Raw genomic sequence first — 22,754 nt, 5'->3', positions numbered from 1 at the left:
ACCCCAAGTCTCGGGATAATTCCCCGTCACTTGGTAACAAAAATTCACACTGTGTCCCGGTTTCTGACATATTACACAAAAATATTTGGATGGTTCATTCGGGTTCCGACGACCCCCACCCTGTGAATCTCGAGGTCCATTAGAGGCACGGGCCGCAAAGGCCATAACGTCAGGGGTAGTATCGTTTTTAGCAGAGGATAAATTTCTAACGCCCTCATCTTGTAAAAGACGATTATAAATAATATCTAAAGAGGGAAGAGGAGTAATACCGAGTATTTGAGACTGCGTATTAGCGAAACGAGTATCAAGACCCATTAAGAAATCACGTAACCGCGCCTTTTCCCTGCGTTTATTGATGAGCGTGACCCAGTCACAATTACACGGGTTGCACGAGCAGCGAGGCATAGGATCTTGATCAAGCAGTGCGTCCCAAATCGTCGTCAATCTGCCGTAATAGTCCACCAATGATTCAGAAGTACCTTGACGGTAGGAATGGAGATCAGTTTGCAGCTGATAAATTCGTGCTTCATTGGCTTGGCAGAAGCGGTTTTTAATGTCAATCCAGACTTGTTTGGCCTCTGGTCGCAAGGAGATTTGTCGGCGCAAAGCAGGGGTGAGAGTGTTAAAGATCCACATGGTAACCAAAGCGTTGGTCGATTGCCAAGACTCAAATTTATCAGATGTTGAGGATGGTGGCGAGATCGACCCGTCAATATAGCCGAGTTTGCCCTTAGCGAGAAGGGCGAGATTAAAGGAGCGAGACCACTCATCGTAATTTGTGTCATCGAACACGATCGGGGTAATGCTATGTCCCGTGTGTTCAACGTGAACAAGATTATAAGATTGAGTTGGTGTAGGGTTAACCACGACACCAGTTTCCGGGTTTGTCATGGCCGCGAAACAGAGAAGAGAAAGGCAGCGTATTGGTGTTGTTGTAAAATTAGATGAGAAAACCTAGAATCACTGATACCATATTAGAAACGTGAGAGAGGAGATTTGAGGGAAAGATTATCACTGTAATTGTTTATTAACTTGTGTTATTTACATGCTAGGTTATGCCTTTTATATACAAGCAAAGAATCAAGTAAATAAGGAAAATAATATGTACAATATTTAAACATGGGAAGGAATTATTTAGAGTCCTTGATTTGTGGGATATGGGAGCCTTCAACTGATTTGGTGCAACGGCTCTTAGAGGAGTCTATTAAATTTTGATTAGTTACTTACTGTATATGTTTATTTTAAGGACATATTTCTTTGCACCGTGAATTGTATTGCTTTTGAGTTTTTTTTTTTTGTTAGTTCCTAATTGCAGTTTCTTTTGGCTTAATTTAGGTTAATATATTGACACATACTGCTGAAGTTACCTTGAAACGTGAGAAACTAAAGGCTATTTCCGCTTTGAAAAAGAAGCACTATGCTCAAGACCAAAGGGAAATCTTTGGTAAGGTGCTCCCTGAAAATTGTGGTGGAGAAATAAACTCACCTGGTTTATCCGACGAAGTGGAAAATCATGCTTCTTGCTCCCAATTCTGCTTTTTGAATCTGAATCCTATCCTGTTTTTAGGAATTGAGCCTTGGACATTTGTTCAAAATCTTGGAGAAGCGGTCTTAATTCCCGTTGGCTGTCCTCATCAAGTTAGGAACTTGAAGGTACCGTTGCTTGGCTTCAATGATCAGTTCTTTAACCAAATAGGGTCTGTGAATGCTGCTGTTATGGTTCAAACAATCTCTTGCAAAATTAAAGACCTTTTTTGTACCCGTGCCAAACGGTCTTTACAAGATAGGTTATTTGGAAGTAGGTTTCTATGTTTTGCTGGTAGTCAAGTAACAAGTTTTTTATTGCTTTCTTTACGTGGTTAATGTTTTGCGGCCAATTGATTTTTTTTTTTTACAGTCCTGCATAAAAGTCGCTCTTGATTTTGTGTCTCCTGAAAATACGCAAGTGTATGCGGCTATCAGAGGAATTTCGTCTTCTGCCTCAAAACCACAGGGCAAAGGAGGATAAATTGGAGGTACATTCATCACGCTTTGTCACAATGTAGTCGCCCCATTCTTGCGCTTTTGCTAGGATTAGAAATAGAACAAATATTTCTGGATAGGGACTTAATGCCCTTTTCTATGTAGGTGAAAAAGATGACTATATTTGCTGCAGAGAAGGCTGTGAATGATATTTTGAAGTTAGAAAATAAAGCCCAAAGGCCAAAGCTAAAGCCTTCTTAAGTAAGCTTCTACTTTTATTTTATCTGCATGACTCGATTTTCTACCAAATGACTGATTGCACCTTCTGTTATGCGTTATAAAGTTCGTGTGCATTATGATAGATGAACCAACTCAACCAAAACCTTAAGGTGATGGTTGAGGCCCAACTATTATAAATATTCCTATTACGCTCCCTCACTCAAATGCCCGTTGGGCTTGAAGAGTGGTTAGTTGTGCACCGGCTCTCCCGTACCATGTGCTGGGTTTCCACTTCGAGAGTTTTTGAGGGGTTTTGAGGATGCCAGGATTCGAACTCGTGACCTTCGGTCACACTGGCTCTGATACCATGATAGATGAACCAACTCAACCAAAACCTTGAGGTGATGGTTGAGGCCCAACTATTATAAATATTCCTATTACGCTCCCTCACTCAAATGCCCGTTGGGCTTGAAGAGTGGTTACGCTCTCTCACTCAAATGCCCGTTGGGCTTGAAGAGTGGTTAGTTGTGCACCGACTCCCTATTAACCAAGATCATTCTTTATCCTCCATATCTTCACATAATCACAAATCAAGCAAAGTAAATAATATTATTGTGTAAATATAGCTAGTGTATAAATCTTGTCTATAGGCTCCATATTCTAACCTAAATTAGAGGTACATTAGTCCCTATAAATACCAATGTAAACATCAGTACAATGTATCCTTTACACAATCAATATAAACCTTTTCTATATGGTATCAGAGGAGCTCTAAACGATCCATCAAAAACCCTCTATCACCTCGGCAACCCACCTCTTTCAAACGTTCCAGCCCTATTTCCGTCACCATCACCACACCCGCCACCATGTCCAATCCAGAAATCACCATTCCCAACCCTCACGACACCACCACACCCTTGATCTCGCTCAACCTTAACAACTGTGTCAAATTGAACCCCATGAATTATGTCTCATGGAGGTTTTAACTCATGAACATCCTATTTGGATACAGCTTATTCGGGTTTCTTGATGGAACCCAACCCGCCTCATCACCAACCATCACAGGTGATGACAAACAGGAGAAACCGAACCCGGCCTATCTCTCATGGCTTAAACAAGACGGTCTCATTCTGGGTGCTCTCATGGGCACTTTAAGTGCCACCGTCCAAGCCCTAATAGTGAGAGCCACCACGGCCAAGGAAGCGTGGGATATCCTCGCTTCCACCTATGCAAACCCGTCTAAAGCGCATATTTTACAACTAAAAGACCGTCTAGACTCCATAGTCAAAACCTCTGATCAATCGATCAGTGACTACATCAATTCCTTTAAAACCTGTATCGACCAACTAGCACTATTAGGCAAAACCGTCGACCCCGATGACATCATATCGAAAGTCCTCCGTGGCCTAGATTACAACCTCTATAAGCCAGTCATCGACACCGTCCGCAACCGTGATAACTCAATTTCTTTTGAACTCCTTCATGAGAAATTGCTTCACCATGAATTATTGTTAAAACAACAACCATCAAACGATTTATTTCAACCGACTGCAAACTTGTCTTATCGAAATAACAACAACAGCCGCGGCAACCATCGTCATCAATACCAGCCGTCTGCCAACAACTACAACCCCCTGCCCCACCAACCCTCGGCCTCCACCAACGCAACCCCACGACCCTTTAAGGGTCGATGTCAATGATGCAGGCAAACGGGTCATGTAATTGCCAATTGCCCCTTCTTTAGGAAATTATTTCCTAACATTGTATTTCCTTCTTCACCATCTCGCAACAACCAGGCCGCACCCCAGGCCAACACCGCCACTGCCAACAACCTCGGCCCTAACCCCAATTATCTGCTCGACAGTGGGGCCTCCCACCACGTCACCCACGACCTTGATACTCTTGCCCTTCATTCCCCTTATCTCGGCCCAGACAACCTCTTTATTGGAGACGGTTCCTCGTTGGACATTGCTAATATAGGTTCGCTTCGCTTACCTTTCTCATCGCTTAAATTTACGAATGTTTTACATGTATCTCGTATCTCTCGTAACATTTTATCTATTTCACAATTATGTCGAGAAAATAATGCATATGTAATTTTCTCATCATCTTCGTTTATTGTAAAGGAAATCTCGACAGGAACGATACTCCTCCAGGGCCGAGCTAAAGACGGGATTTACGAGTTGAGCCCGTCACAACCCCACGCCTACTTCACCAAGAAAGGCTCAACTCCTCTTTCGTGGCATCATAAATTAGGACACCCGACTTATGATGTAATGAAACAAATTCATAAAAATGCAACATTTCCGTTTTTTGATTTTTCGTTTTGCAATTCATGGCATATCAGTAAAAGCACGAAATTACCATTCGCAACATCATCGTTCAAAACAAATAAACCACTCGAATTAATTTACTCGGAATTATGGACAAGTCCCGTTCTATCACGCGAAAAATATAAATATTATGTTATATTCGTCGACCAGTTTACTAAATATATTTGGTTATTTCCATTAAAACAAAAATCCGAAACCACTCAAGTCTTTCTCCGATTTAAGGCTCTCGTTGAAAAATATTTTAATACAACCGTTAAACATTTTTTCTCCGACAATGGTGGAGAATTCCAAAAATTAACTCCCGCCTTACTCGATAATGGTATAAGCCATTCAACCTCTCCGCCTCACACCCCCGAACATAATGGATACGCGGAACGACGTCACCGTCACATTGTTGAAACTGGGCTCGCACTACTATCCCACGCGGGCCTCCCAACCACTTTATGGCCTTTTGCGTTTAGTACTGCCACCTATCTAATCAATCGCCTACCAACTCGAACTTTAAACAACCAAACTCCGTATTTCAAACTTCACAATGTCGAACCAAAATATGACAAACTACACAATTTTGGTTGCTTATGTTATCCATGGCTTCGGCCCTATACCAAGAATAAACTCGATTATCGATCAACACCATGTATTTTTGTAGGATACTCCACCACTCAAAGTGCTTTCCACTGCCTTGATCCCAAGACCAATTGTATCTACACTTCTCGTCATGTTAAATTTATTGAAGACGAATTCGCTTACCAAAGTCTCGTTTCTACCGCATCAACTTCTCATACTCACACCAATCCTGATGAGTGGTGTAACCTCCTTATTCATGTACTGTCGCACCCTCCCAATACCGCTTCCAACATCGTTTCATCAGCTGCTCACCAATCTCGACATCCCATTCATCACGTCTATAATCGACGACCACCCACCAACACCCCTTCATCAACCGCTACACCATCGACATCTACCACACCTCCATCCAACTCGGACACCATACCCACAACGATCCCACAACCTCCAAGCACGGTAGTCACTCGACTTCAAAATAATATTCGCAAACCCAATCCTAAGTATGCGAACCTCGCTCAAACTTCCACCACAACTCACTCACTACCAAACACGGTCAAACAAGCACTTGTCCTCCCTCCATGGCGTCATGCTATGCAGGACGAATATGATGCGCTTGTCCGTAATAAAACTTGGACTCTCGTCCCTAGACAACCCTCTCACAATGTAATCGATGTAAATGGGTATATCGAATTAAATATAATCCTGATGGTACCCTAAAACAACATAAAGCACGACTCGTGGCTAAGGGATTTCACCAAAGACCTGGCATCGACTATACTGAAACCTTTAGTCCTGTGATTAAACCAACCACCGTACGACTCATTCTCTCTCTTGCGGTCACCAACAACTGGACTCTTCGACAACTAGACGTTAATAATGCCTTTCTACAAGGCACCTTAACTGATAATGTATATATGGCCCAGCCGCAAGGCTTTGTTGATTCCGCTCATCCTACCTTCGTATGCCCGCTACACAAAGCCATATATGGCTTAAAACAAGCACCTCGCGCATGGCATACCGAACTTAAAACATACCTTGTCAACTACGGTTTCAAACAGTCCATATCAGACTCCTCCTTATTTCTCCTCAAAACCAAAACGACCTGTATTTACATGCTAGTCTACGTCGATGATATTATTATTACTGGTCCAAACCACACTCATATACAACAATTTATAACACATTTAGCTAACCGATTCTCAATAAAAGATTTAGGACCGCTCTCTTATTTTCTTGGCATCGAAGTTGTACATAATGCTTTAGGCATTCACCTCAATCAATCTAAATACATATACGACCTACTAACCAAGTACAAAATGTCTGCAGCAAAACCTATCAATACTCCTATTGCCACGGACATCCACCTTATTCGTGAAGATCAAAAACCAATCCACGATCACTCGGATTATCGCGCCATCGTTGGGAGCCTACAATATCTCTCTCTCTCACACGACCAGACATTGCCTTCACTGTCAACCGTCTAGCTCAGTTTCTTCATCACCCCACGGCCACACATTGGACTGCCCTGAAACGCCTACTCCGTTACCTTCAAGGCACTCAAAACCATGGTCTCCAACTTTATCGTACCTCACCTCTTTGTCTTCATGCTTTCTGTGATGCGGATTTTGCAGGTGACAAACAATCCTACATCTCCACCACTGGCTACCTCATTTACCTCGGACGCAATCCAATCTCCTGGTCATCGAAGAAACAACGTGGCCTGGCCCTATCTACAATCAAAGCGCAGAATTCCGCATTGCTGTGTCCTCACTATCAAACCCTCTGGCTACGCAACTTGCTCACTGAACTCGGCATAGTCACCACCAAAGCACCTGCCATCTACTGTGACAATATGTCTGCAACCCTCTATGCCAAGAATCCCGTCTTTCATTCAAGAATGAAGCACATGGCTCTTGCCTTTCACTTTGTTCGTGAACAATTACAACTCGGTCGCATTCGAATTCAACACATTGCTGGCAAAGATTAACTCGCTGATGCGCTAACCAAACCACTTCACAAGCCACGATTCCAAGAACTACGCGACAAGATTGGTCTTCTTCCTCCGAAGTCCATCTTGAGGAGGAGTATTAACCAAGATCATTCGTTATCCTCCATATCTTCACATAATCACAAATCAAGCAAAGGAAATAATAATATTGTGTAAATATAGCTAGTGTATAAATCTTGTCTATAGGCTCCATATTCTAACCTAAATTAGAGGTCCATTAGTCCCTATAAATACCAATTTAAACATCAGTACAATGTATCCTTTACACAATCAATATAAACCTTTTCTATACATTATACTGGTTTAATTTTGTGAAATGATGTTCTATTTGGCGGATGTTGGCAGTAGAGGAACAATTGTTGTCAAGCTCGCCAATTTATTCATCACTATTATTACCTTTGTTTACTCGAGAGACAAAAATATATTTCAAAAAAAAATTGTTTCTGTTTGCAGGCTATGGTTACAAAAGGCGGAAAAAGTGACAAGATTACCCAGGAATCACATTTGTTTTATGTTAGCCAAGTCTTAACAATTACCAAGCCCTGAACTTCTTGATATCTTGTCGGCGTTCTCCATTTTTGGTCAATCTACCCTCTATGATTGAAGATCTTTTGACCGACGCAGGTTGTTGAGTCTGTATAGAGGGTGGGGTGGTGGGGAATAAGAGATTTAGACATTTAGGTGGCTGGCTGACTGCATCAGGTATAGCCTTATAGGGTGGAGTGATGAACTTGTTTTATGGAAACACTTTATAAACCAAAAATGATTTTAATTTGTGTGACAATCACAATTTCAGATTACGAAATCTGAATATTCTAAAAAGACTTGTTTTTATTCGCTTAGTAGTAAGGTGGATTAGCAATTGATGATATTTACAAGAATCTCTCGTACTGCATGGACATGCATGGGCCTCAAATCAACATCTACATTACATACACACACTAATTTCCAATCTTCATGTAGTAGTTAGTATGTATATCCCCGCTGATATCAATGCAACTCAACGGTCAACTCTATCTTCTGTGTAGCTTCCTCATTCACATGATCTAACGTCTTCTTCCACAATTCACCACTATTTAATTTATCCACTTTTTCTTCCATTCAATATCATTTTGGCCCACTATACAATACTCTTTACACAAATTCTCATTGAAGACGGATATATCTGTCACAAGCTGAATACGGATCAAGTATACCCAAGTGAATAGATAAGAGAAGAGCAGAATGCTACTAGTAGCATTGTACAACCGCCTCAAAGTTGTTGAGCTCATACACAAAATTGTTGAATTATTTTATAAGTTTTTGAGCTATTTTACGAAGTTATTGAGCTTAATAATTATTTTGTTAAGCTCAATAACTTTGTATCATAACTCGATAATTTTGTTAGTAGAGCTCGATAACTTTATAACAAAGCTCAACTATATTGAATAAGTTGTATATACAACCAGTTGTATAATACATTAACTGGGGCATTTTGCTTTTGTCTTATCTACCCACTTGGGTATTACTTGACCCGTCTTCAGCTTGTGACGGATATATCCGTCTTCAATGAAACTTACCGTACTCTTTAAGTATTTTCATTTCAACTTAAATTATTGAGACTTTTAAGTATGTACGAAGTAGATTGTAACTACTTCAATAAAAATGCAATTTTAAAGAAATTTAAAATTTTTCAAGGTAATAAAAAACGAATTAAAGAGATTTGAACCTACAATATCAGTTCGGGGTTTTCTGCCACGTGTTCAGGGTCGTTTTAGAAGTTACACTAATCGATTTGAGCCCCAAATAACATGTATTAATCCATTTTCATAATTATCCGATTTTCGTCCAAGTCTAGTTTACCGCATACCGACACCCTCAGATGTCGTCTGTTGCTCCTCAAAATTTGTGCGTCGACTTTACCTGACCTAAAGAATCATCTGTGTGATTTACGGACAATTTTATTCCGGAACCTTAAAATCACAAAAACTATGTATTGTACACTTTAATTTGAGCCGTTCTGAGGTTGTACAGGGTCACGACTCTTTTTCTCCCGGGTTTTCTACCATGTATCCAGAGTCGCTTCAGGAGTTATTCTATTCGAGCCCCGGGTAAAAAGTATTAATTTATTTTTCACGATTATCCGTTTTTCGTCCGAGTCTAGTTTATCACATACCATCACCCTCAGATGTTCGTTGTTGCAACTCAAAATTTGTGTGGCGACTTAACCTGACCTAAGGAATCATTTGTGTGATTTACGGATAATTTTGTTTTGGGACCTAATAATTTCGAAACCGTCTACTACACTTCAATTTGAGTCGTTCAGGAAGTCGTATAAAGTCAAGTCTCTTTTCCTCCCGAGTTTTTTACCACATGTGCGGGTTCGCTTCAAAAGTTATCCTTTTCGATTTGAGCCCCCAGAAAACAAGTAGTAATCTATTTTTCACGATTATCTCATTTTCGTCCGAGTCTAGTTTATCACATACCGGCACCCTCATATGTCCTTTATTTCTCCTCAAAATTTGTGTGGTGACTTTACCTGCTATGCGAAATTGTGTGTGTGATTTACGGACAATTTTGTTCCGGGACCTTAAAATCCTGAAACCGTGTATTTATACACACTTCAATTTGAGTTGTTTTGGAGGTCATATCGGGTCACGTCTCTTTTTTCCCCAGGTTTTCTACCCCGTGTCCGGAGTTGCTTCAGGAGTTATCCTATTCGATTAGAGCCCCCGATAACAAGTATTAATCTATTTTTCACGATTATCTAATTTTCGTCAAAATCTTGTTTATCACATACTGTCACCCTCAGATGTCCTCTATTGCTCCTCGAAGTTTGTACGTTGATTATTCCTGACCTAAAGAATCATTTGTGTGATTTACGGACAATTTTGTTCCGAAACCTGTAGACTGTGTATTGTATACACTTCAATTTGCGCCGGTCAGGGGGGTCGTACCGTGTCACATCTCTTTTTCCCCCGGGTTTCTACCACATCTCCGGAGTCGCTTCAAGAGTAATCTTATTCGATTTGAGTCCCGGGAAACAAGTATTAATCTACTTTTTAGGATTATCCGATTTTCGTCCCACTCTAGTTTATCCCATACCGGCACCCTCAGATATGCTCTGTTGCTACTCAAAATTTGTGTGCCGAATTTACCTCACCTAAGGATTCGACTGTGTGATTTGCGGACAACTTTGTTCCGGAACTTTAGAAATCACGAAAACCGTGTATTATAAACTTCAATTTTAGCCGTTCAGGAGGTCCTACCAGGTTATGTCTCCTTTTTCTCTCGGGTTTTCTACCACGTGTTCGGGGTCACTCCAGGAGTTAACCTATTCGATTTTAGTCCCGGGTAACAAGTATTATTCTATTTTTCAGGATTATTTTCGTCCCAGTCTAGTTTGCCGCTTACCGCACCATAAGATATCCTCTGTTGCTACTCGAAATTTGTGTGTCGAATGTACCTGATCTAAGGAACCGTTTATGTGATTTACGGACAGGTTCGTTCCGCGACCATAGATATCCGAAAGCTGTGTATCATACACTTCAATTTGAGCCATTCAGGAGGTCGTACTGGGCCACGTCTCTTTTTCTCCCTGGTTTTCTACCACTTGTTTGGGGTCGCTTCAGGAGTTATTCTATTCGATTTGAGCTCCGGGTAACAAGTATTAATCTTCATGATTATCCGTTTTTCGCCCGAGACTCGTTTATAGCATACCCTCAGATGTCATTAGTTGCTCCTTGATATTTGTGTGGCTACTTTGCGTGACCTAACATATCGCTTGTGTGATTTATGTACAATTTTGTTCCGGAACCTTAGAATCCCGAAAATAGTGTATTATACAATTCAAATTGGATGGTTTTGGAGGTCGTCCCGGGCCACGTCTCTATTTCTCCAGAGCTTTCTACCACGTGCCTGGATCACTTCAGGAGTTATCCTTTTTCGATTTGAGCCCCGTGTAACAAGTATTAATCTAGTCGCTTCAGGAGTTATCCTTTTCGATTTGAGCCCCGGGTAACAAGTATTAATCTAGTATTTTCGTTTTAGTCTAGTTTATCGCATACCGCACCATAAGACGTCCTCTGTTGCTCCTTAAAATCTGTGTGGCGACTTTACCTGAGCTAAGGAATCAGCTGTGTGATTTACGGGCAATTTTGTTCTGGCACATTAGAATACCAAAAACCCTGCATATACACTTCAATTTAAGTCCTTCGCGAGGTTGTGTCGGGTCACGTTTCTTTTTCTCCCGGGGTTTCTACCATGTGTCCGGAATCGCTTTAGAAGTTACCCTATTAAATTTCAGCCTCAAATAAAAAGTATTAATCCATTTTTCACAATTATCCGATATTCGCCTGAGACTCGTTTATCTCATACGAACACATTCGGATCTCGTTTTTTTTTTCTCCCGATTTTCTTACCACATAGTTGATGTCGTTTTAGGAGTTATCCTATTCAATTTCAGCTCCAAATTACATGCATTAATCCATTATTCATGATTGTCCGATTTTTGCCCGAGTCTAGTTTATTGGATACAGGCACTCTCAATTGTCCTTTGTTGCTCCTCAAAATTTGTGTGGCCGCCTTATCCGACCCAAGGAATCGTCAGTATGACTAACATAAAACTTTTGTTCCGGGACCCTGTAATCCCGAAAATCGTGTATTATACACTTCAATTTGAGCCGTTCTAGAGATCGTATAGGGTCACATTTCTTTTTCTCCCGGTTTTTCTTACCACGTGTCCGGGGTCGCTTTAGAAGTTATGTTATTCGATTTCAGCCTCAAATATCAAATTACTAATCCATTTTTTCACGATTATCTGATTTTCGTCCGAGGTTGATTTACTATATATCAAAACCCTCAAATGTCTTATGTTGCTCCTCAAAATTTGTGTAACTGTCTTATCCGACTCAATGAGCTCTTCGTGTGATTTATGAACATTTTTGTTCCGGAACCCTAAAATCTCTAAATCCGTATATTATTAATTTCAATTTAAACCGTTCGAGGGATCGTATTGAGCCAAATTTCTATTTCTCCCGATTTTTCTACCACATGCACAGAATTGCTTTATAAATTCCTCTAATTTGATTTGAACCCCGAGCAAGTAGTTTTCGTCCATAATTAAGATACAGAGTATCCTAATATTTTTCCAAATCCAACAAAGCTGTGGAGCCCTTAGACTTAGTTATCACGGAGTCAAAAAGGACAAGGAAAGTCAAAACATGGCGCCCATTGTTTAGGCTAACTATTCACCTCAACTACCAGATTATGGTGTGGTGTGTCATGTGTCCCTTAACTTTAATTTATCCATCTATTAAACACATGTATAAGGTGCGTTTTTAGCATTAACTCAGTGTTAGGCCGACTTAAATAAATTTACATCACAAAAGCTTCAAGATTTTGTTACAAAATCTTAATTTATTACTCGTAATTAAGTTTTACTCCGTATATTTAAGTTTTATTCGATATTTTATTTGTTGACAGCGATAGTTAAGACATAACGCATATAATGATCTTACAAAACTAATTGTGAAGTATAATATACTCCCTCCTATTCTCTATTTTCTTCCCTATTTCCTAAAACGGATTATTCAGATTTTCTTCCCCTTTCCTTTTTTGGAAACTTTTAATCTTATTTTATTCATTTCTCTCTCCTATCACCAAACCCCACCCAACTCACAATTTCTTATTTAATTCATAATTATTCATTTCTCTCTCCTATCACCAAACCCCACCCAACTCACAATTCCTTATTTTATTCATTCCTCTCTCCTATCACCAAACCCCACCCAATTCACAATTCATATTTTATTCACTTCCTTAAATATTGTGCCCCATCCAAAGGGGAAGAAAAAGAAGAATAGGAGGGAGTATATTTTTATGATGACGTTGTGAAACTTTAACTGCTGCCTTAACGTCTTACTTCCTCCATTCAACTCCACTCTACCACCTTCCCATTTTCATCCATTCAACTCCACTCTACCACTTACTAAAAAAAGAAAGAAAAATTACCATATTATCCTTATGACAACATTTTATTTACAAATCTTGCCACTAAATGGCCCACTTACTTTTACCCACAAAACACACCCTAAACTAATCCTAACCCAATTAACACTACCTAATCCATCTTATTTGATTAACCCTTCCCTCCAAATTTTAATGACCCAACCCAATTTTCCATTGAATATACCCCATTAATCCATTCAAATTTTGTTGCTGCAAATGGACTGGACTTCCGTCTCCTTCAACAACCCAAACCCAAACCCAATTTCTTGTCCTCTGAAATTCCGTCCTTCTAAACCCTAAAGACCTCTCTCATTCTCTCAAACCTTCTACACAATTCTAATAACCCAATCTCTCCCTTCTCTCTCTACATCCGCCTCCTTCTCCTTTCTCTGAAACCCTAGATCTGCCATCCGTCTCCTTCACATCTTTACTTCATCCTTTACCTTTACTTCATCACTTCATCTCGTCTTCTCATCTTTATCTCTTTATCTCTTTACTTCATCTCGTCTTCTCATCTTCTCATCTTTATCTCCGTCCTATCATGAAACCTCCTCATCCAAACTGTGGTAATGAGTGTATCCATTGTGTTTTTTATCGTTATCGTGTTGGTTTACAAGACGATGAACGCGATGAAGGCGATGATGAAGGCGGTGATGAAGGCGATGATGAAGTCGATGATGAAGGCGATGAATCTGCTCCTGAATCGCCTCCTCCAACCCATATCGTACCTGATTCCCTAGATCCTGATGATTTGGGGACTGAAGTTGAAGAGACGGAGTTCGATGATGGTGGCGTTTGCATTCCAAAGTCGCCCAAACGCTCGAGAACGTCGCTCCTTCAAAGGAGCTCCGAACGCGGAGAAAACCACTTTAATCGAAGTGGGTGGTGGTTTTGGGGAGCCTGAAAGTCCATGCACAAAGTACGCAAACCGGTATTTGAAGCGGATGGCGGAGAAGCGTCTTAAAACGCCTGAGAAAATAACCGAGTATGTTGAAAAACCGGTGGTTGATTATCCGTCACCGATGACTGTGAAATTCAATGCTTTTCTTGATAGACAGTTGTCTAAGCGATAATTATCTTCGAGGTGTTGGTATATTTTCTATCTCCTCAATTTTTTTTTTGTATTTTTTATTTATTTAATCGTATATTATTTCAATTATTTAATGAACTGCTGGGTTAACTGCTGTTAGGATTTTTTTAGGATTTTTTGTATGATTTGGTGATAAGATTTGATCTATGGCTCATGCATTTTTTCTGAATTAAAATCCTCTGAATAAACGGATAAATTGGAATATTAAAATTGAAAAATTGTAATTGATGTATTGTCTGTTTGGTTTGTGCGTATAAACTGAAAATAAAATCAAGTATAAGTATAATGTTGGTATGCATCAATTTGTCTGTCTAAATCTTGTTTTGTCTCGTCTCGAGATAATGTAATTTTTGTTTTTCTTTCGAATCAAATTTTGATTTATTATAATTTAAATTTATTATAAGTTTGTCTCGATTGTCTCTTTATCAAGTGAAAAATTTCGAGTATTAAAGGCTTAACGTCTGTCTCAAATCGCTTTTGTATGTCCGAGATAATGTAATTTTTGTTTTTCTGAACTGAAATTTTGACTGTTATAATTTCAGCTGTTATAAGTTTGTCTGACTGTCTGTTTATCAAGTGAAAAATTTCTGAGTATTAAAGGCTTAACGTCTGTCTGAAATCTGCTTTTGTATGTCTGAGATAATGTAATTTTTGTTTTTCTGAACTGAAATTTTGACTGTTATAATTTCTACTGTTATAAGTTTGTCTGACTGTCTGTTTATCAAGTGAAAAATTTCTGAGTATTAAAGGCTTAACATCTGTCTGAAATCTTGTTTTGTCTGTCTGAAATAATGTAATTTTTTTTTTCCTGAACTGTCAGTTATGAACTGAAAAATTGAACCAATTTTTGTTTGTCTGACTTAATGTGTTGAATTTTCTGTTAGGATGCAAGGTTTACTGTCATTAACCTCGATGATGGTCCTTCATGGACTGAGGGGTATCATCACTGTTATTGTTACTGTCATAGTTGCTCTATGATGATTATACCTTAATGGTTTGAGAGCTATACATGGTTTTTGGTGGAGTCTAGTTAAGTGGCCAATATGTTTAGTTGTTCAGCCACCACATTAAAAATAAATGAAAGGGTGTGTGTGTCTAGCCATTTAATTAGGAGTACTTTGACATCTCAATGATTACTCTACCTTCATGGTTTGAGGGCTGATTTAGTACTCCTTTTGAATGGAGATGACATGGTCTACCTTCATTATTTCTGTGTAGGAGGCTTTACAACTTCAAACAACTCAATGATGAGGCCACTTTGGCCTGAGAGTTGTATAAACCAAAATGGCTCTATGATGATTATACCTTAATGGTTTGAGAGCTATACATGGTTTTAGGGGGAGTTGAATGGAGGAAGTATATGTACGTTTTATTGCCCATAACTTACAAGTTATTTTGCCACCACATGTTATATTAATGAAAGGGTGTGTGTGTTCAATCATGGTAACTGCAGTTGAGCATGGTCTACCTTCATTTTGTAAAGTGTAGGAGGCAAGAATACTTGGGACAACTCAATGATGAGGGCAAACGTAGCCTGAGAGTTAGTCTATGCATTTTGCAACTGTCTGAACTGTTAAAATTTGACTGAAACTGTTAAAATATGTTTGTCTGAACTGTTTAAATTGGACTGGAATTTTTATTACTTTTGTCTGTCTGGACTGTTAAATTTGGACTATTACTGTTAAAATTTGTTTCTCTGGACTGTTAAAATTGGACTGAAAATGCTAAAAATGGTATGAAACTGTTGTTAACTTCAACTTAAAACAATCTGAACTGAAACTGATTATTATTATATGAACTTCAACTTCAAATTGTTATATGATGTTCAACTTTGCATTGCATATATCTGAATGCATATAACTTAAAATAATCTGAACTGAAACTGATGTTCATTTGAAACTGAAATTGCATATTCAACTTTACATTCAACATTAGGCTGCAGTTTAATGTTCATTTGAAACTGTTGTTCCAATTGAACATTAAACTGAACATTACATAACCTTTACTTAAAAAGGCATTACATTCCATTTAACTGATCTACTATAGCTTCAACATTATATCCTAGTTCAGTCATTATGTATTCTAAACCTTCAGTTTTACCTAAACCCTGCATATGTTCAATGCATTGCCTTACTAAAACTTCATTAACTACTAGATTCCTTGGCAACATGCCAATAGCAGCTAGATGTCCCTTCCCCATATGAGGGAGTGAAAAATTGTTATGACCCTTACACTTCATCATCTCTATCATAACTGCTTGTAACGATAAGAAAATGTTGTTGAGTTTGCTTGGACCATGTCGATAAATGCTTGCATAACTTCATTCACTAGGTCGTCCACTTGTCTTTCTTTGCCTTCTTTTTTGTAATGATTGTAGTGCCTTGAAATACCCAAGATCATTAACGTTTAGATCTGGTGAGTTAGCGGGCTGAAATACTAACTCGATATTAAATCCATCCGAATTTGCTTCTTTGCCATAAAATCGGGATCATCATTCTTGATGTGTGGCCTAGCATTGTCTTGTTGTATGTAAATATGCTTGCTAAGACCTTCTCGCCAAACACTCTTAATTCTTTGGAATTACTTGATGAATTAGACAATCCTTGACTACTTGTTTTGTGATGGACTCAATAGGCTTAGTCTCTAATGTACCCCTTGGCCTATTTACGCTTGACCTAGTCTTTGAACTTGATTAGTAAATGGAAACATGCCTATTTTACCATCAAAAATGCATTCACCATCTTCACCATAAATAGGTCTGCGATCGCACACATGAACATCACTTTTGTGATGAACCTCTTTGATTGACAAACTTCTATGAGGCGCTCCTCCCCTCAACTACGTATTACGGTTTCATTGTCTTCCGTAATATAGAACCACTTCTCATCCATGTGTATTACGTTGCTCATTTCATTAAACATTATTTCATCCACGAACATTATTAAGATCTAAGAACTCTTCAAGAACTTGTTTAACAACCAATGACTTTAATGAATAAAGTAGCCTTTGATCCTTGTGTAACTCACTGAGTTTAGGATGTAATGGGCTTGAATGACGTTTAAGTAAACCTTCTTTCACCCATGAATGGACCGTTCCAACTGAAACTCCACAATTTTCAGAAACTCTGATCATTGTGTCCCTTAGTGATTTATCAAGTGATTTGATATGTTCAATGTTTGGTAAAATCCTTTTTCTATTTTTGTTGCCTATCCTACCACTCTTGACATCTAATTTTTCACCTACTAACCTTGGTTTTTTTGCAAGTCTCCATATGTTTGATATGGTCCTTACACTTACATTGAATCTTTTCTTTCGCCTCTTTGATTGCACCACCACGATCAAGTTGCCCGTCATTTGATTTTTGAAGCAAGTAGATGGCGACTTCCGTCCTCGTTTCTTCAGACATGCACTTGAACCCCATTGATGCTCTGAAGATAATTTTGGAAACTTGTGTAATTTTTTGGTCTGTAGTGAACTGTAATTTTTTGGTCTGTAAATAATTTTAGAAAGTTTTTTTTTGTTGTGTTGCTAATGAATGAGGGAATATGTAATTTAATGTGAGGATGATTGTAATTTATGCATAAAACTAACCCTAGTTGGTGGGTTCCAACAGCTTGACTTGACAGAAAATGGTGGGAAATTAAGTGTTTGGTGGGGTTTTTGAAGTTTTGTAATTTTGGTGGGAAAATTAGTGTTGGTTTAACACACTAATACTTGGACAATTTCTGATTCCATAAAGTAAATGGCACAACTCCAATTGTACTTCTATTCATTTTTTAATTTACCCTTAAAACTTGTGCTTTTTGCCAATAGGTAGAGTGGAGTTGAATGGAGGAAGTATTAAGTAAATCGTAGGTATATAAATGTGATCACAAATTCTTGTTTCAGACCGTCACTATCCGTCTTAAGCTTAAGACGGATAGTGGCCTCTCACACAAATGCAAGTGGGAGGCAAGTGGGTGGGAAATGGATATACCCACTTGCCTCCCACTTGCATTTGTGTGAGAGGCCACTATTCGTCTTAAGCTTAAGACGGATAGTGACGGTCTTAAGCAAGACGGACTGAAATGTGATAGCCTACACCATGGTAGATGACTCTAACTAGACCAATCACCGTCTCAAATCAAATTATTAAACAAAAATGAGTCTTGAATAAAATATTCATAATTAATATTTATTTTATTAACATAATTAACACAATTAATATTACACGCTTAATATTAGTTCATTAAGCAGAAGCTCTTGCCTTAAACGAAGACATTTTAGCAGCTAAATATTTAGGAATCTCAAAGCTAATTGTCGAAGGTGATAATTTATGTGTTATTAACTCAATCCGTAGTACTTGGCAAATTCCTTGGGAAATTTCTAGTATTATCAAAGATGTAAAATTAGATCTTAATTTCGTCGAGGAAGTGATAATTAAACATTGCTATCGGGAAGCAACAAAGTTGCTGATTTTATGGCTTCTATTGGACATGAATGTCCAACTCTTTTGAGGTGGTTTGATAGCCGGTGACTTCAACTTACCTCACTCATTCGAAAGAATGAGATAGGTTGGTCCTACTCAAGATGATCAATCTAATTTTCTTACCTTATCAAAAAAATAAAATAAAAAAAATTACACACTTAATATGACAGAAAAGTATTTGTGTTAAATTAATCATTTTCCAAAATTCAATTTAATTTTCTAAACTTTTTACTCACTTTTCTCCATAAAAAGGTCCGTGTTTGACTTTATGCTAGGGTTGAATTTATTTAATTAAACAAGTTGTTCTTTTCTTTCTATGTGAACTCATCTCCTCTCTCTCTCTTCAATTCCTCATTTATATATCAACCTCTCATATCTCCTCTTTTCTTCACTCCTCACAATATCTACAAACATATTCTTTCTACCCATTAATTTCATCATACAACTCATTTAGTCCAGATTCGAGCCGGTACACCACAAAACTATCCATATTTTTAACAACATACCCGTAAGTTGCTAAAACAATATTTAGTCACGAAAAACATATAAATGGGTGATTTCGAAATCCCAACACATTTTTTATGTCCAATCTCACTACAACTTATGAAAGACCCCGTTACCATAGTAACGGGTATAACATACGATAGGGATAGCATAGAAAAATGGTTTTACACTTGTAAAAACACAACATGTCCCGTTACTAAACTAGGGTTAATCTCCCAACCATTAGATGATAATAATCATCAAAATTTAACGATCAACTCTGATCGCTTCTGTATAAAGGTAAGTCCTTATTATCCTACACTAATGATCACACCAAACCATACTCTCCGCCGTCTGATCCAATCATGGTGCACTCTCCATGCATCGGACGGCGTAGAACGAATCCCTACACCAAAACAACCAATTATAGTAAACCATGCATACGTCACAAAGCTCATTTCTGACGCAAGGGAGTCCACCAAGTTAACGTACTCCTGCATGGAGAGGATCTTGTCTCTTGTTCTAGAAGGTAAAGCTAAGAAGGTTCTAGAAGAGTGTGGAGCTTTTGATTATGTGGGGTCCATTTTAATAGGTGAAGGATATGATAAATGTTATAAAGAAGAGGCATTGTCCTTTTTTGCACAAATTGTTGATATTGAGAATGTTTTCAAGGGTTTGATTAAGAGTAGTGGTGATCATTTGTTGTTTATCGACTCAATTGTTGAGTTATTAAGGTTCGGGTCAGTTCAGATCAGGGAGAACGGGGTTAAGGTACTTAATTTTGTGTATAAAGTAGCGGACCCGACTCAATTAAGTAATGTCACGTATGATATGGTTAGGGAAGTTGTTAATATTATTAGAGAGAATATTTCTAATGTGTCTACCAAGTGGGCTTTGAAGCTTCTAGTGGAATTAAACCCGTGGGGGAGAAATCGAGTTAAAGTGGTTCAGGCTGGGTTGGTCCATGTGTTGGTGGAGCTACTTATAGACGGGTTGGATCGTCGATTAAGTGAATTGGGCCTAGTGGTGTTGGACCAGTTATGTGGGTGTGCGGAAGGAAGGGCGGATCTAGTAGGGCACGGTGCAGGAATAGCAGTTGTGTCTAAGAAGATTTTACGGGTGTCACATGTGGCAAGTGATCGGGCGGTTAAGATTTTGTCGTTGATTTCTCGGTATGTGGCGACCGGGAGGGTTCTTGGGGATATGATGGAGGTTGGGGTGGTTGCTAAGTTGTGTTTGGTTATACAAGTAGAATGTAGTTCAAAGACTAAAGAAAGAGCTAAACAAATGTTGAAGTTGCATTCTAGTGTTTGGAAGGTTTCCCCTTGTATTCCTCCTCATTTGCTTTCTTCTTACCCATGTAATTGAATTTTGGACTATTGATTATTGTATTCTTAGTATCTTTTTGGTAAGAATTACAAGGAAATTAGGTAAACCCTCCTTTCCTTTTTTTTTAATCAAATCGTATATATCGAGTCATGTAAATAATCAATCAAAATGAAACGTTAATATATGTTCAATTTGAATAATTTTAGTTCATTGAGACTGAATTCGAAGTTTAGCATACGAAATCATGCAACTAGTGGTTACTGGTTAAACAGCAAATGTCAACTACCTTAGCTGATAAAAATTATGAGAGGTGGTACTCATTATGACCTGGATTAGAATCATGTAGCATCAAAATCGCCTTTATTGCTCCAATTACATAAAAGAACTAGTGACTAAGAACTAGCTTAGCTAGTCACGAAGTTTCAAAGAAAAATATAACTGTTCGATTTATGTCTAAGTCAATTGTTAAAGTCAGTTGAAGAGATCGGTATTAAGAATTTTCCCAGTCTCTTAAACAAGTGATCGATTTAGGTCGCAAAATCCGACTCCATCCCTTTAAATGAAGAACTTAAAAGAGGACTTTTTCTACAATTCTACAAATAGACAAAAAGAAAATTGAGTAAGTGTACCCATCACAAACTGAAGGAGATAAGAGAAAGAAAGAGACAAGCTGCTTGTGTACAGAAAATGATGGGATAAAATGATAAATAAAAGTTGTTGATCCATGCACTTATATTAATATATACACAAGCCTAACTAAACATGCATTCATTCCTCATCAATTTTGACATCAAACTTATGTCGACTTATATTATTGTTTACGTCCCTCTCGATCTTAGATCCGATAATTTGTCTGCTTATAAAAATTTATAAACTATGATGGTTGATATAAAAAATAAATAAATAAATAAAAGTACGTAGTCACACATTACGGATTAAAGGGTGCTATTATGTGGTATTAATCTTGGTACAACCCTCTTACTTACTGTTGTATACATTCACACCTACTGTTATATATGTCAACACATTATACGTGAGAAGGTGCTACCGAGAATCCGAGGACGGTGATTATTATGTGAATGAATTGCATATATAGACATATAAAGATAACTGCCAAAAAAATTAAAAAAAAAATACATATAAGATGTACCCTACGTGTAATTAAGCTTTAATCTATTATTGATGGGGCATATTCTCGACCACCGATCGATCAACATATTGAGCGAAGTCAAAGATATCCACAAAGAAATCAACGGCTTAGACGGCCTGCTAACCGACGCCACTTCGGCTGTCTCTTGTGCCTCGGCGGGGACAAGCTAGGCCAGAGGCACACATCCGCGAACTCATATCCAAGACCCCTCGGCGGTGAGTTAACAGGGCCCGCCGGCCTGCCATGGGTCCCTCGGCCGAGGGGTAGATCAGTCTTTCCACCTGCTAGCCACTTGGCCACTTGGCCACTACGTGACAAAAGGTGAAAGTCTATAAATACTCCTCAACTCTCATTGAGGAGGAGATCCACAATTAACCTAGAATCACTATTCATCTGGTAATATCTTCCTTATCTCTCTATAATATATACTTCGCCAAGTAACAACAACTTATCTCTCTAAGTTTACTGACTTGAGCGTCGGAGTGAGTTCGCTCGGTCCAAAGCCGAGCCCTCAATTTGTTCATCGTTTCAGGAGACCGCAAGGAAGATTCAACTAAAGACGTCATTCTACAAGCACGGGTGGTAACGTATAACTGCTCTGGAATTACACCCGGAACAATTGGCGCCGTCTGTGGGAAAAGATACTAGAAGCTAGTCACATTCATTCCCAAACAAAAAAAAAAAAAAAAAACCCACCCAAAAAGCTAAGAAGATGTCAAAACAACAAGAGGTATTCGTAATCGACGAAACCGACTTACTCGCCAAGATGATACCGTCCACAATTGGAGTTGCGCGCCCTCCACCGGCCGGGTAATTCAACCGGAGTACGGGATGCCAATAATACCCGGATACGCCACGCCCGCCGACCAGGTCACCATCATGGGACATGTGGTTGCTTTGTGGCAAAACCGAAGCTACTCTGGACCTCATTGGTAGTACGTCGGCTCACACTGTCACACCGACAAGAGCGGCGGAACCCGTCCGGGAGACCGGGCCCGATGTGACTCCAAGAGACTTGAATGGAGCACCGGAAGAAGGCCGGCCTGTCAAGACGCCGGGGGAGCCCGGAGCGCTAGTGGTAGACCTTAGTCCTTCCCGCACTCGCGGAGGACGGACGTCGCCGCGCGCCGACGAGGCATCCCCGGAGGAGTGAAAGA

General features: G+C 39.0%; 1 protein-coding gene and 1 long non-coding RNA gene across 2 annotated transcripts; both read left to right on the top strand.

The window, feature by feature from the left end:
• The first annotated feature begins 1,544 nt into the window (after positions 1–1,544).
• LOC141621216 (uncharacterized) lies at positions 1,545–2,218 on the top strand. The gene is made up of 3 exons (XR_012532151.1): positions 1,545–1,653; positions 1,898–2,015; positions 2,128–2,218. It is a non-coding gene; the product is annotated as an uncharacterized LOC141621216 (long non-coding RNA).
• Positions 2,219–19,031: 16,813 nt separating this feature from the next.
• LOC141621215 (E3 ubiquitin-protein ligase PUB23-like) lies at positions 19,032–20,549 on the top strand. The gene has a single exon (XM_074437873.1). The coding sequence runs from the start codon at positions 19,185–19,187 to the stop codon at positions 20,484–20,486; it is 1,302 nt and encodes a 433-aa protein (XP_074293974.1). The 5' UTR covers positions 19,032–19,184; the 3' UTR covers positions 20,487–20,549.
• Positions 20,550–22,754: the final 2,205 nt, after the last annotated feature.

Source organism: Silene latifolia, chromosome X (assembly GCF_048544455.1).
Source record: "Silene latifolia isolate original U9 population chromosome X, ASM4854445v1, whole genome shotgun sequence".
Taxonomy (NCBI): Eukaryota; Viridiplantae; Streptophyta; class Magnoliopsida; order Caryophyllales; family Caryophyllaceae; genus Silene; species Silene latifolia.
The sequence above is the reverse complement of the archived record's forward strand: the minus strand, read 5'-3'. Positions and strand labels throughout refer to the sequence as shown.

What these genes read in the sequence shown, in the direction of transcription:
- LOC141621215 (XM_074437873.1), top strand. Translation starts at nt 19,185, where the DNA reads ATGGGTGATTTCGAAATCCCAACACATTTTTTATGTCCAATCTCACTA.